General features: G+C 35.6%; 1 protein-coding gene across 1 annotated transcript in view; it reads right to left on the bottom strand.

The window, feature by feature from the left end:
- SNF4Agamma (SNF4/AMP-activated protein kinase gamma subunit) overlaps positions 1 to 12,095 on the bottom strand; it is a 263,585-nt gene that overhangs the window by 175,309 nt on the left and 76,181 nt on the right. Inside the window, exon 3 of the mRNA XM_017636644.1 lies at positions 2,753 to 4,885. Within this exon, the coding sequence (XP_017492133.1) occupies positions 2,753 to 4,534 (1,782 nt within the window). The 5' untranslated portion in view covers positions 4,535 to 4,885. The remainder of the gene's footprint in view (positions 1 to 2,752; positions 4,886 to 12,095) is intronic.

Genomic DNA, 12,095 nt, shown 5'->3' with positions numbered 1-12,095 from the left:
TTTTAACAGATTAAGATTTTTTATTGGTCGCCCATTGCATTTTCTGAGGTTTTTGGCGGACCTTTTAAATATAGTTGCAATGAAAAAATTATTAAATAAGTAATTGGGTATTATTATTGGGAATCTCCCGAAGAGAAACAGAGTTTGCCGTTGGAAAAATATTGATTTTCAAGAATTCTATACCATTTCTACAAAAGTTGTCTTCTTCCCATATAAAATACACACATGGAAAACTTTGAGCGACCTCTATTGACTTCAAAAAAAAAAAAAAATTGGGGTATAATTTTTCGGTATAGAACAATCCAGGGGGTGTGGAGCAAAAAAATGCCGACTTTACTTTTTGGACATGCATTTTTGGACCACCCTAATGTGCGTTCATGCATTAATATAAATATGTGAACTTCCGCAAGTGAGATTTTATTATTTTATGTATCGATTGAATTGTTAGTGATGCCAAATAGCAAATGTGTGCGCATAGATACATACCCTGCAAAAATTTAAGGACCAGGTGGTCCATTGGGTCGTGGTTTTAAAGTATATGCAAAAGGACCAGTTTGTATACTAGCAACTTGTTATGCTAACCTGGACCACTTCAAACGTAAAAAACTGATAAATGTGTTGAACACCACCTCTTCGCGGCCGATCGGCAATACGATTTGGTTGCCGAGTGTGCCATGGTCCAAAAGGAGTAAGTGTCTGGGTGGTCCCATGTTATGCAGTGGTGGGCCAGAAGTGGTCCCATGTTATGCAGCGTTGGACCAGAGGTGGTCAGGTCCAACGACATCGCAATGTTAATGTTACCATATTTTCTCCATATATTTGGACCATTTTGGTTACTAGTGTTGGTTACAAGGTAGCGTGGTCCCGTACTAGTATTTAAACTAGTCCCACTTTTTGCAGGGTATGTATATGGATGTGAATGTATGTGTGTATGTATGCATGTATGTATACATGTAAATACATATATTCCTACCCAAATTTTTTTGCACTTTACTGTTCAATTTGTTGTTTACGGGAAGCTTGGCGAATAAAGCTTATACATACACTACATACGTCAGTGTCAGTGAAAATCGTACAGTAAATTTTTCTCCATATTTTGAAAATATTTTGTTACCTTTAGATTTTATTCAGTAAAAAAAAAAATATATAGTCAACAACAAAATTCATATAACTCAAAGTTTGTAATTTTGTAACAATATAAAAAAATCGCTAAATTTTCATCAACATTTCACATTTTTTATTTAGACTTTCTAGAATTTTTAGGCATTTTTTTTGTTGAGTGTTGCGAATTTTTTTTCATATAACACATGAACAAAATCTATTTTTATATGGAAGAAAATGCGTAACACCATAGATAAAATAAATTCTGAAAAGTCAACGGTATTTTGTAGCTACAGTATATTTTGCTTAGCTGCACATCCTTCTTTGCACGAAAAACTTGTGCACCTAACCGAAAAAGGCACTTAAGCGAATTTTCTTTACTACTTCAATGAGGAAGGTATCCGAATCCCTATGAAACCAAATAATGGAGAAGCACCTATCACGTAGAAAATAATGCAAGCGAAATTTTTTTTCGAATGGTATCTTATTATCTATATAACTAGAAAAATTGATAGCCATTTCCGTTGTTCTGCGATATGAGTAAAATAAATAAAAGCTTGTAAAATTAGGTAATTGTAGCCCAGCGCAGGTAAACGTAATACTTTCTTTGATAATTGATACTAGTTACACAATTTTTAAGGCAGCTATCGTCAATGTGCAGGTATTTTGAATGCATCTGTCGGAGCAGTTTCCTTATAAATGTTAAAAATAATGTCTCAGATGCGCATTTTGGGGTAGCTATCTTAAATGCGCACTTAAGCATCATTTCATTTTATTCATTTTGTCGGGGCCATAACCACTTCGGGAATAGTTAAGGACTTTTTCAGGATCATTCCGTGACTAGTTTCAAACTAATTCAAAATTATCCCGAACCAGCCCAAAATTGTTCTGAAGTAGTCCTGAATATGTTCTGAAAAGTTGTGAACTTTTCCCAAAATGTTCACGAACATGTCGTGAAACGGTTCCCCCGAAATGGTGCCTTAATAGTCCCGATATGATTTCAAACTAGTACCGAAAAATTCCTCAAATAGTCCCAAGAGGGTCTTGAACTCGTGCCTAGAATATCCCGAACTACTGCAAAATGGTTCTGAAATAGTCTCTGAACTAGTTTCAAATGGCCTAGATTTAATCCTGCAATAGTCGTAAACTAGGCTCGAAATGGTCCTGAAATAGCACCTAACAGGCTCGAGAACGGTCGTGAACTTCACCCGAAATGATCTCGACCTAGTCTTGAAATGGTCCCTTTCCCTTATTAGTCCCAAAATGATCCCGAACTAGTTCCAAAAGGGTCCTAAACTAGTTCTGAGCTATTCCCGAAATGGCGCCGAACTAATACCAAGAGGATCCTGAACTAGCCCTGATATGTTTCTTGAATATTGCATTTTTATGCTGGGTTTCACAAGAAGTAATTACAAATTTTCCGCTGGCTTACCGCATATTTTAGCCATACCGAGGGCTAAGATGCTTACACGTAAAAAAAACAGCCTGGAAGGGTTTAATTGGAACTTAGTTTCTTCGATTGATTGGGATTTTAAGTAACCGAAACACAACTACGAGAATTCTTATGTTAATCCAAATGAATTTGAATCTAGTGAACTATGTACCATAGTATGTACTACCACCACCTTTGCTTTGCACCATTCAAACTTACATCTTCTGATTGCGCCGCTGTCGTGCGCCCACTCTCGAATGCGCTCTCGTCCGTCATTTGCCTCTTTGGTGGCGTTGTCATCGCCGGCCTCTTGATCCACACATCATCCAAATGCGATAGATCACCGCGTGTTTTAACTAAACTAGTATCACAATTATTGTAACTTTGGTGGTGATTGAGACAAGTTTTGCTGATTGGGGATGTGGTTGTGGAAGTCGCATTTGCTGCTGAGATCTTTTCACTCTTTGGACGCGTCGCATCATTGTCGCTTTGATTGAGCGATGAATTGCTGCCAACGGGCGTACGTATTTCGACCAAGGATGCATCGAAAAACTTTTTCGAAAGATGTGGCACGGCAACGGGATATTTGTGACTGCCATAACGCTGCGAAAAGAGCCCCTGCACCGATGTGTAGCCACCATAGCTGCTGGGGAAGCTGATGGTGTGTGCATTGGCACTAGAGCTCAGGTGCTTCAACTTGTCGGCCTCGGTGCGCAATTGTTGAAGTTCGGGCGTCTCCTTGGCTTTGGTTACCGTGAATTTACCTTTGATGATGAGTTTTTCGTTGCTATCCATGTGCGCTAATGTCGACTGCGCTATTTTTGGCACATTTGCGACTGCGGTGCTAGCTGGATTGCTGGATGACATCGAAGTCGATGTTGGGGTAATTTGTGCATTTACGATATCTGTAGTCCGACTCTTTTCCACGAATTTTTCGCTAACCGACGCCGTTGGCGCCGTTGCATTCAGCGGTGCTGGCATTATCGCCTTTTGCGGTTCTTCGGCTGCCTTAATCATCTGCAAAGGCTTTGACTTAGTCGACTGCAACAAATTGATCAGTGAAGGTGGCAAAATTGTTGGTGGTATTGGCGGTGGTGGCGGCGGTGAGACATGCTCCGCGGTCACAGTCACCGTTTTGATATCCTCTACGTTGCTCGTATTGATGCTGTCTATCTTATGCATGAATTGCTGTCGCAAGCGCTCCAACTCTTTGAACTTCTCCGCCGATGCCTCATCTGTGGCCGGTGGTGGTGGTGGTGGTGGCGGCGGCGGTGGTGGTGGCGCTGTAGGATTTGCAGACTTATCGAATTTGAGCGCCGCCATTTCGCTCGTTTGCGGTTGTGGTGACTTGTCGCCGTCGTCCTCATCCTCCTCCTTGCATTGTGAGAGACGGCGACGCTCCACGAACGGCAGCAAATAGGGACGTGTATGGAAGATGTCCAAATTGCGTGAATCTGCTGGGAAAAATTTACCCAACCGCTCGTCATTCTTCAGTTCAGCTGTATGTATCTCCTCCTCGCTATCGCTACTACTGCTACAGCTGTGATAGTCAAATGCGGAGGTTGGCGGAAAACTGCTCAACATCGAGCTGCCAAATCCGCTTGAGAATGTTAGATTGTCACTATCAATGCTGCGCAGTCCAGTCGTCACAGAAGCGCTGACCGTATCATCGTACTCATTGGCGCTCTCCGAGTCCGATTCATAGCCATCCACCTCGTCCTGTTCCAAACAATCCATCGATTCGTCGAAAGCGTTCTCAAATAGATCGTCGCCCAACCGGTGCAACGGTGCGGTGGTTTGCAGCGCCGGCAGACCAGCATGAGTAGCGCTTATGCTAGCTGAATCGTCGGAGAGTGAATTGTCGCTTTTGCTTTGCAGCAACTCAATGCTGTCCGCGCGTTGCTCTTGCGCCATTGAGGCCGTTGAAGCGTTGTTCGAGATGGAGCATTTACGTGGATCGGCGCTGTTGCTACCCTCGATATATTCACAATTGGTGGCCATTTGAGTGGAATACCTCGTGGTGGTAGCGCCTTTGTTCGTTAAAATAGTTCAGTAAGTTTGTTTTGATTGAATAAAATCGGTTAAGGGGTTGTCGGGTTTTTTACAAAAACACTTAACACGTATTGACAATTACAATTTCTTTTTTTTTTTTTTGGGATTCAAAGACTTAAAAAGTGTACACAACACAAAAACGGAGACTCACTACACTTTACGTCGATAATATTTTCTTTTGAACGACATTGATTTGCCGATTTTTAACACTGCATTGAAATGATACTTATTTGTGGTTAAGGGCTGTATTTGTTCATAAATTTGTGGAGTCTTTTTAATTGTTGTTATCAGCTCATTGATCTGGAAAACAAAAAATAAAATTGAGTATAATTAGTGTGTGTCTCTAGAAGCTACGGTGGAAAAGCTTTCCTTTCGCTTGTGGTTGATATGACTTGGATCAAAGTAGATTGGCTTCAAGAAAAATTACAATAAAAAAAAATTAAAATAAGATCTCTTATTACATATGCAGAAATAAGTAATTGTATCAAGTGGCTTAAACCTCGGTGCAATACCATAGGAAAACGTGAATAATTTTCAAGTTTAGGGTGTAGGTCCCTCCGCTTTGTGTGACAACATCAAGACGCACGCCACAAATCGGAGGAGAAGCTCGGCCAAACACTAACATATGTGTAAGCGCCAATCTATTATTATTATTAAATGCCAGCATTCATACCAAGTTTCTATTTTCCAGTAGAACATTCCATAAAAGACCAAAAAGATAAAAAAAAATAAAAAAAAAATACTTGACCACCCCCCAAAAATCACGAATTTCAGAAAAAAAAACTTAAAAAATTCCCACAGATCTCAAAGAATCCCAAGATAATCCTAAAAGTAATGAGAAAGTCCCGAAAGCTCTGAAAACTTGAAAAAAATCGGGAGTCATGTGGGCCAAGTTGGAAAAGACTATTTTCGATTCGACTGCATTTTGGTCAGGACTTGTTTATGAACCGTTTTCAATAATATGTGAAGTTTAGCGACACCTAAAATTATTTTAAAATTTTAAAGTTTTGAAGTGATATTGTACGTGGAACAAAATAAAAGGGTGTCCATTATAAAATTTAGATGTTTATATTTTTTAAGGAACATCCTAATGTATACCACATACATGTACATATGTTATATACATATGTTATTTTTCCGAAGTCCATTAATTCATTAATCATTTAATCGGGTGCTAAACACCAGTAGCCGTCTACTAATTAGTGACAACTCTCTTCCCCCCTTTTTTATTATTATTCTCCTTTCACTTCCATGTTTTTTCTCCAATTTTGAATGGTTCAAGTGTCAATTTGTGCGCACAGCCCACAAACAAGCAAGCTTAATTAATTAATTTAACATTATAACCAGAGTACTTACAATGTTAATTCTCCCCTACCATCCATTGACCATTGGCGACCAATATGGCGCATTATTTTTTAATATTTTAGCTGGTACTGCGATAGTTTGCTTACCAAAAATTGGTGTGCATAGTGCACAGTGGCGGTCGAAAATTAATATTTACAATGTTTTTTAAGCTATAATTTTTTCGATATTTTTTCTAAAAATATGGTTCATGCTTTAACAAAAACTATATAAATCATGTTTTCAAATTTTGTGCAGAGCTTAGAAAAATTCCACAAATTTTAATCTAAATTTCGAGCTTTTTAACCAGAATTTTTAGAAATATTTTGGATAAGCAGTTAACAAAATTCGATTCAAATTAATGCAAGTTTTGAGCGGCTAAAAAATCGTATTGATTTTTATAAATTTTTTTTTTGTTGGCGGTGTTTTGCACTTTTTTCCATATAAACATGAATTTCTTGTGGAAGAATATGCGCAAGACCTTTTGTGAAAAAAATAAAAAAAGTCAGCGCCAGTTTTCCTAAATTTCAAATTTTATATGAAAAAAAAGCCGTAAAAAAATTAATAAAACTTGCATTTATTTGACTAGAATTTTATAAGCTTGTTAATGCATACCCAAAAAATTTCTAAAAATTCTAGTTAAAAAACTCTAAATTTAGATAAAAATTTGTTTAATTTTTCTAAGTTCTGCGCAAAATTTGAAAGTGTGATTTATATAGTTTTTTAAAGCAAGATCCATATTTTTATAAAAAAAAAATATCAAAAAAAATTTGCTTGAAAAACATCGTAAATATTAAAAGCGAAACACCATTCATCCATTTTTTAGCTCCACTGTATGTATGTAGATACATAGTACATATATACATAATATTCACGATCATCAATCAATGGTTCTATGGTACTTACGAGTATGTACAGTGGTCCACAAAATAATAGGAGTGCGATATTTGTCTTTCATTTATTTAATGTTTATTGGTTTTTTATAAAGGTTAAGCTGGATATACAACAAACGCCGAATAAATTTGAGATTTCAATATTTTTTTTTAAATTCTGCAAATTTTCACCAAATTTTGAAACTTTTTAATCAGAATATTTTGGTGTGCAGTTTTGTAGCCCATTTAATTCTAGTCTAATGAAGTGCAGGTTTCAAGCTGCTGAAAAATCCCGTTATTTTTTGGCATTTTTTTTTTTTATTGGCAGTGTTGAAGCACCTTCAACAAAAAAAATTGTCAAAAATCAACGAAATTTTTTACGAACTTGAAACTTGCATTTCTTTGCACCAGAAATAAATAGGCTACGAAACTGCAACGAAAACCAACATTTTTTTTAAAGATTCTGATTAAAAAGTTTGATATTTGGTGAACATTTGCAGAATTTTTGTACAAAATTTGAAATGTAAATTTATATGGTGTTTGTTGTATTACCTGCTAGGCTTATATAAAAAAATAATAATAATCGTTAAATAAACAAAAGACAAATAGCCAAAACTGGACAAAATCTTCCACTCCTATTATTTGTTAACAACTGTACATATGTGCATATGTATTTATAACAGTTGCTTCTGTTAAAAGCAAATGGGATTATACGTAGATGTGTAAATTCATAAAGTGCGTTCTTAGGCTCTTAATTCGACATACATGTATATGTACATACATAAGTATACTATATGTATGTAAGTCATTACTAATGAGTTGAACAAATATTTATCTTCCTTCAACGCCTTTTGTTTACAAATAAATTTAGGCGAGTATTCTGTAATTCGTCTGACCACAAATACGTAAGCGTTGAAATATACACAGCCGGGCACTGACATCATCGAAATACCATAGTCATCAAAAGAATATTCTTAAGAAAAAAAAGGGCCCTTAAACAGCTTGGAGCAAAGCTTTTGGGGGCATTTAAAGTTAAATGGGTCTTTTGTATGTAAAACATGCATGCATGTATGCATAAGTATGTATGTATATATTTACATGTACTTATGTTTATTTTTGTATGTAGGCATTTAAAAGCATTTTTTACCCATAATTACTCGGATGTTCATTGGAAGCAGCCATATGCACTTTCGGATGTATAAATGTTTATTAATGTATCAAATATTTGCCACCGGGCAACCCAACACAGCCGACATCCTCGTACTTACATACATACGAAGTCAACTGATCAACAAAATGAGCAAAGTGAACGAACAGGTTTATTGAAAGTAGGTATTTTAAGAAAAATTTTTTATTAATGAAACGAACAATAAAACTTCGTGCTCATATGAGTATTTTGGTATCTTTGTTTCGTTTTTAAATTTAAATAATGCTGACAGTGTCATGCATTTTCTTTCATACACAAAAAAAAAATTGCACATTTTTGGTAAAAAATCACCGGCATTTTTTTCATCAATTCGAAACTTGAAAATGTTATGGGCTAGAAAAAATGCATACCAAAATTTTGTCTAAATATTTTGATTGAAAAGTTTGAAACTTCAGTGAAACTTTACAGAATTTTTATAATTTTTGCACAAATTCTGCAGTTTTAATTCACATATCGCTAGCGTAGGGTGAAAAGTTGCTAATTCCACTTTTTATGAATACTTATATTTGAGTACAGGAGGCTAGAGAAATTTAAAATGCATTGCATCGAAAAGGATAAAGATACTTTTTTTTCATTAATTTTCGTTTATATTCAATGAAAGGAAAATTTGCTAAGTCCAAAAGAAGCAACGAAAATCTGATAAGGCCAAAATAGTAGTTCGAAATCTTTTAATCTCCCCCTCTACATACATATTAGGATGGAGCGAAAAAATCGATTTTTCGATCTCGAAATTCTAATAGTGCGAAAAAGTAGCTTAGCATGATCACAATTAAACGTGTTAAACCGTTTTTTGATTGGATAATATATACGCTCGCACAAGAGGTTTAAAATTTTGGACAATCTCTCAGATTATCGTTCTTTTACACTTTTTTTTTGTTGAAGATTCTCTAGAAAAAATTTGGAGTACGCAGTTTTGTAGCCCATTATATTTTAGTGAAGTAAAGAGCAATTTTAAAGTAGCCAAAGGATCGCGTTGATTCTTTGCTATGTACGTTAGGGCGGGTCAATTTATATGGGAGATTTTTTCGACTATGAGCGTATAGCACTGAAGGATTCCACGTGTAATTCTAAGCAAATTCTCCCAAGAAACCATGGGTCTAAAGTCAATTTGGAGTTTGCCAAATTGCCAAAAAAAGTTTCTTAGCATTTTACTGTAATGTCGTAAAGAAGTGCATAAATTTTGAATAGACATGCTAAAGGGGGTTTTTTTGGTATGAGGAATGCATTTCTGCGCTTATATTTTGCATAAATCTTTCACCAGAGGGCGCAAACGTGGAAATTTTCACATTTTCTTCGAAACCTAATTTCGCAATTTGGCAAACTCTAAATTGTTTTAAAATCTTTGCAAAATGGTTATTTTTTGTGTTTATTTTTATTTTTTTTAACCGTTATAAAGAATATAAAATTTGTATGCCCGTTTTAAATCCATTATTATCGAAAAAATGGTTAAGATGGTATGATTGCAAAAATAAAAATCCAAAAATACCGATTTTTTTTATCGAAAAAATAAAAATTATAAAATTTCGCTTAAATTTGCAACGTTTAAATTGTGATTTTCATTATAAAGATCATAACTGTTACGGTGCCTGGAATATTAAAGTTTTCGGCAAAAGCATCACCATGTGTACATACGTTAGTTTGAATCCCTGTATGCACTTTGAACCAAATCGGTTTCCTAACAAAACAAAAATGGAGTTTTTAATAACATACCTCCTTATATATTGAGTATTTATCCCTTTTAATGATATTGATGGCAAAGATTTTTTTTTTGGGCGCCGACCCCCTCTAATGTACATTCACTTTGCATTTTTTGCAAGCTCATATCAATTTGTCATGTTTCATAAATTTCCTAGTAATTAATTTTAATTAAAAAAAAAGTTCATTAATACATACATACATATGTAGCTGCGAACGAAAAAAATTGCAAGTCAACTTCATTGAATTGCTGCCTTGCAATTCGCGTTGATCACAAATCGCGAGTACAAGTATCCAAGTCATACTTACTTTGTGATGTGTATATTTAGAAGTCACCATGTAGAATTAAATCAACGCAATGATGCAATGACAGCACGCCATTTAGAAAGACTAATGATGATCGAAAGTAATCGAACATGGATGAGCAATTAAGCGCTTTGAACAATTATAAATCTTACATACATAATACTACATACATAAGTGTGGTGAAATAATGGCGGAAAATTCTAGATCATGGTTCTAAAATAAGAAATCGCTTGAGTGATGACTGCATCTGGCTCTTTTTTGCAGAGAACTAGGTTTGCTATCGAAATAAGCCAAGAAAAAAGTTCTTTGAGCAAACATTTTCATCTTTCGCACACCCTTTTTTAGAGCATAATTTTTGTTTTTGTATGAATGGTGGGCCTGGAAGTGAACAGATTTTGAAAAATTTTCCGATTTCAGTTTTTCTGGGCAAATATATAAACTAAATTTTAAGGAGAATCAAAACGGTGTTGTCGCAGTTTATATGTACATTAGTCCGCACCATAAAAAAAAGGTTGACCGTACACTTTCGAATATAAAGTATTTTTACAAGGCAATTTCCTCAAGTGCTCTGTTTTAGTACTTACCCACCAGATATCAGTTCCTATCATCCTAACGTACCACCTTAATGTATGTTAATTGAAGCTCACCAAAATTCATTAAACTTTTGCTAAGGAAGTATTTCGATTCGAAGGGAATTTAATTTTTTTGCCGAACGTAGCCTTTTTACATTTTTCAGCATATCTTCCACATTTACAGTCGGATTTTAAAGAATGATATACATATATACATATGTATGTGTGTGCCTTGTTTTTTTTTTGTACCTTGATTTTTTATTTGTTCAGTAAATGAAAGCTCTCCAAAAACTATTAAACTCTTGCTAAGGTCGTATTTACATTTTTCAGTAGAAGAATTTAAAAAAATGTTGTATTGCCTAATTTAGGTGTAAAAAGGAGACCTCTAAGTTCGTCTCAGGTGACACGGCCTAATGTACATACATACATATATACAAAGCAGTGTCCGTATTTCAGGCATGCGACACTTTCTGAAGTAATCAATAAAATTTTGCTATACAACTGATTAACAGCTAGTATATCGACATAATACTGTTAAACTAACTGATCACCTGATCCATAACCAAAAACAAAATAATTGACAAACAATCGACAATCGACAATTGATGCTGCGAAACCAATAATTACCGCTATAACCACACATTCGTGAGAGCATATTACCTACCTATGGCGTGCATAGAATAACTACATAGTTACATAAGTATGTGCAAGCTAGGCCCGAGTATTGAGCACCTGGGACAAATAATAGTTCATATGCATAGGAGCATAGTGAAAATATCAACGAAACATCGGCTTACTATTCACCAGAAGCGATTGCCAAGAGCAATTACAAAAGACGATATTCATTCTGAAGAAGGGAATAGATAGTACCATACAAGATGCCGGGGCTTGGGCAGAAAAAAAAAATCCATTTTTTCAAGATGGTTTCCTTAGGATTGCATTGTCGATGTTTAAAAAAAATAATGTGTAAAAATTGCCAAAATATGCACTGCCCTTGAAGGGATTCTACTTAATAAGAAAATGTTCGATTCATCTCCGACTGCGCACATGAGGAACAAATGTCCCAAAATGCTTAATAGAAATGTAGTCAAACCAAATTCAGTTGATATTCGAGAAGAGTATTTGGATTAAAAAAAAAACAATTGTATTAGCCAATAAGACAATGCATCAACAATGGGAGATAAATATGTATATTCAGAAGAGAACCGGAATCAACAAGCTGTATTCATTTCGTGTGAAAATAACTGTTAATTCAGTTGGGATAAACTTAAATAGTGGTCGCTGTGGCGTAGTGGTAAGCAGTGTGCGCTTCCACTCTGCAGGGCCTGGGTTCAAGCTCTGGTGAAAGCATCATCGCAAAAAAATGTATAAAAAAGGTTTTTTCTTTACAGCGGTCGTCCCTCGGTAGGCAATAGGACAAATGAAGGCGAACTCAGGTTAAGAGCGAAATACACCACACAAGCGGTTTGACAAACCAAGCGAAATTTCCCTTTGCTTCAAGCCATTTGTGCTGTGTA

The sequence above is a fragment of the Rhagoletis zephyria genome, unplaced genomic scaffold, assembly GCF_001687245.7.
Source record: "Rhagoletis zephyria isolate East Lansing unplaced genomic scaffold, Rhagoletis_zephyria_1.1 Rzeph_scaffold_00126, whole genome shotgun sequence".
NCBI classification, from domain to species: domain Eukaryota; kingdom Metazoa; phylum Arthropoda; class Insecta; order Diptera; family Tephritidae; genus Rhagoletis; species Rhagoletis zephyria.
This window is presented reverse-complemented; position numbering and strand designations above follow the sequence as displayed.